The sequence below is a fragment of the Aplysia californica genome, unplaced genomic scaffold (genome assembly GCF_000002075.1).
Source record: "Aplysia californica isolate F4 #8 unplaced genomic scaffold, AplCal3.0 scaffold00918, whole genome shotgun sequence".
Classification (NCBI taxonomy): domain Eukaryota; kingdom Metazoa; phylum Mollusca; class Gastropoda; order Aplysiida; family Aplysiidae; genus Aplysia; species Aplysia californica.
Genome location: NW_004798188.1, coordinates 52,408 through 54,974, shown reverse-complemented (window position 1 = coordinate 54,974; position 2,567 = coordinate 52,408). Strand labels below are relative to the sequence as shown.

Here is a 2,567-nt window from a genome sequence, read left to right as displayed (position 1 = left end):
AGGAGACAGACGACCAACGACATACAGAGGAGTCTTTCCAATAATCAAGAGAGAAATCAGAGACCCACCATGTAGAACTAAGTACCAGCACCTGGAACAAAAATCTTTCACATGTCGCTGGGACCAGGTTGAGCTAGCGAGACTGCGGTCGGACCATCATTGGAGTTTAAGATGGTATAAGAACTTTGTTAATGAAGAGCTCAGCCCATGTTGCCGAAGATGCGGCCATGAAAAGGAGGATATCGAGCATATGTTTGATTGTCCAGGAACAATGGCAATTCGAATGGAGTTATTTGGACGAGTGGAGGTGCCGCTAAGCATAATATTGACAATGGAGCCGAAAAAGAGCCTCGCTCTCGCTCGAAGATTTCTTCGTGAAGTCCGTCAGGCCCATTAAGGAAACAAAAAACAAAATCATCATCATCATCATCATCATCATCATCATCATCATCATCATCATCATCATCGTCGTCATCATCATCATCATTTACCTTCAAGCAAGATTCGATGGTCGCCAATTCAACTTCCGATATATGCACATCCCTCCTTTTCCTAAAGGGTAATGGCTGCATGCACATATCGATGGATCTCGTGGAACCGTTTCGACATACTGTAGGTAGCGTTCCATCTTGTCTCACAGTCTTGCTTCAGTTTCTTTGGGTCATGTTCTCCACCATCCTGTTGTATCTACATCAGCCTGTCAGTTGCTTTCACACTCTTGTTGAAAAAACAACAACAATGCCATTCACCTTTTTAACCACATTTTTTCTCACAGTTTCATCTCCGTCCAACGCATGTTTTACAAGGTTCAGGGTGTGTGCCGCCAACCTAGCTGTCTCAGTGCGGCCGCAATGTTGCTTCCATTGTCTGAGACAACCACTTTAACCTTCTCTGGAATGTTCCATTTTAGGACGATCTATTGCAGCAGTTTGGCACTGACGTCGCCTGTGTGGTCGCCTTCAATCACACACGTATCAATGACAAGCGATTCAAGGTGCCACAGTTGGTTCACGAAATGAACAGTGACAAGTGACTGTGTGATATCCCTGGGTTGCCCTTGAAGTCCAGATGTCGGTAGTCAGCGCAACATCATCATGTTGCTAACTCAGCATGTACTCGCTCACATTCAGTTTTACAGCGTTCTGAGGAGGGCCTTGGTGACTTGTCACCTGCTGGGCAGCCTGTACCTGGGGTGTAGTGCTCGCAAAAGGTTTCGAAACCTAGCATCATCAACAACCTTGATAGGATGTAAGTTGTATGTCGAGTGCAATCATTTCGATCACAAGTCGATCTAGTTGTTTCTTTTTTAAGGAATCATTGCCATCATAGGGAACACCCTGACTCAAACTAGTGTTTATTGTTTGTTGTTGTGTTGCATCAGCGCGTTTAGGGGCTGTAGCAGTGATCTTTTCTTTTGCCTCTTTGCTTGCAACTGGGTGAGCCCTATCCAGGTGTTTTTGCATGTTAGTGGGGTTCCCTGAGAATACAAATGTTGTTGTTTTTTGCGTAATAAACACTTATCCTGTGAAGGATTATCCTTCTCAAAATGTTCCCACACTATACTAGTCTTTCCTGATGCCATGTTGATTTATAGACAAAGAGCGCGTTTATTTTTTTAACCGGATGTTTCGATTGGATTTGAAAACAACAAGAAGAGTATCATCCCTTGGATCAGTGAATTGCCTGTGAATAATTAGTCCCAAAGATAGTACATAACAAGATGGGCCACTTCTCTCTTTGAGCCAATTAAAAAAGTGTCCTCGAAATTTGGTGGCGCCCTATTCACAAAAGCGCACTCTTTGCGAACAGAGTTACCCTCCTTGAGTTTTAAAAAATCAAAGTGAAACTAGCATGTTTTGGGATAAATTTCGGAAGAACGCTTCCGGAGGAAAGGGTGATGGTTTTCTTCGTTTAATTCGACTTTAGAATGAAAGGCGAGAGGTCATTAAAATAAAAAAAAAAACTAAAACTACGCACTGAACGTACCCGAACTGCTGATGAACAGCAGTCGATCTGCGCACGCAAGGAGGTTTATTCTTCTTCTGGAAAAACGAAAGAGAGCTTCAAAACAGACTGCAGCGCCATCTGAAGCAAAGAGCATACTTCCTGCGGACACTTTTTTGGCTGAGTGGCCCATCTTGTTATTTACTATCTTTGTTAGTCCCCATATCCTTTTCAAAAGTATCGATTCGATTCCGGTACCAAGAAGGTATCGGGGTATCGATACATCGAATCAAGCCAAACCTCAAGGAAGACTGGACGAACTATTGGGCCACAGGTACGACAGGAAGGGTGATGTATGGCCACGTGAATAAACCACTAGTCAAAGATCCAATCAATGAGTCGAAGAGGGGAGATCAATCCATAATCTTCCAACTTAGAACTCAACATGTACCCTTCAATCAACATCTCAACCGAATTGGAGTAAAGCAGTCTGCTGCCTGCCCACTAGACTATGTGACTACCCCTCAGAGACAGTAGAACAGCATGTGTTCTTCTGTAGACAACTAACTGATTTAAGAAGATGTTTTCTACCCAAACTACCCCACACATTTAACTGCCTCTAT

At 43.4% G+C, this 2,567-nt stretch overlaps 1 protein-coding gene across 3 annotated transcripts in view; it reads left to right on the top strand.

Moving 5' to 3' along the window:
• LOC101854536 (cancer-related nucleoside-triphosphatase homolog) overlaps positions 1-1,654 on the top strand; it is a 67,190-nt gene extending 65,536 nt beyond the window's left edge. For 2 of the 3 annotated variants that reach the window (XM_005110619.3, XM_005110617.3), the window contains exon 6: positions 911-1,654. In XM_005110619.3, coding sequence (XP_005110676.1) covers positions 911-1,033 — 123 coding nt within the window. In that variant the 3' untranslated portion in view covers positions 1,034-1,654. Of the gene's footprint in view, positions 1-775 lie in introns of all 3 variants that reach the window. The other variant, XM_035972944.1, reaches the window with a different exon arrangement.
• Positions 1,655-2,567: the final 913 nt, after the last annotated feature.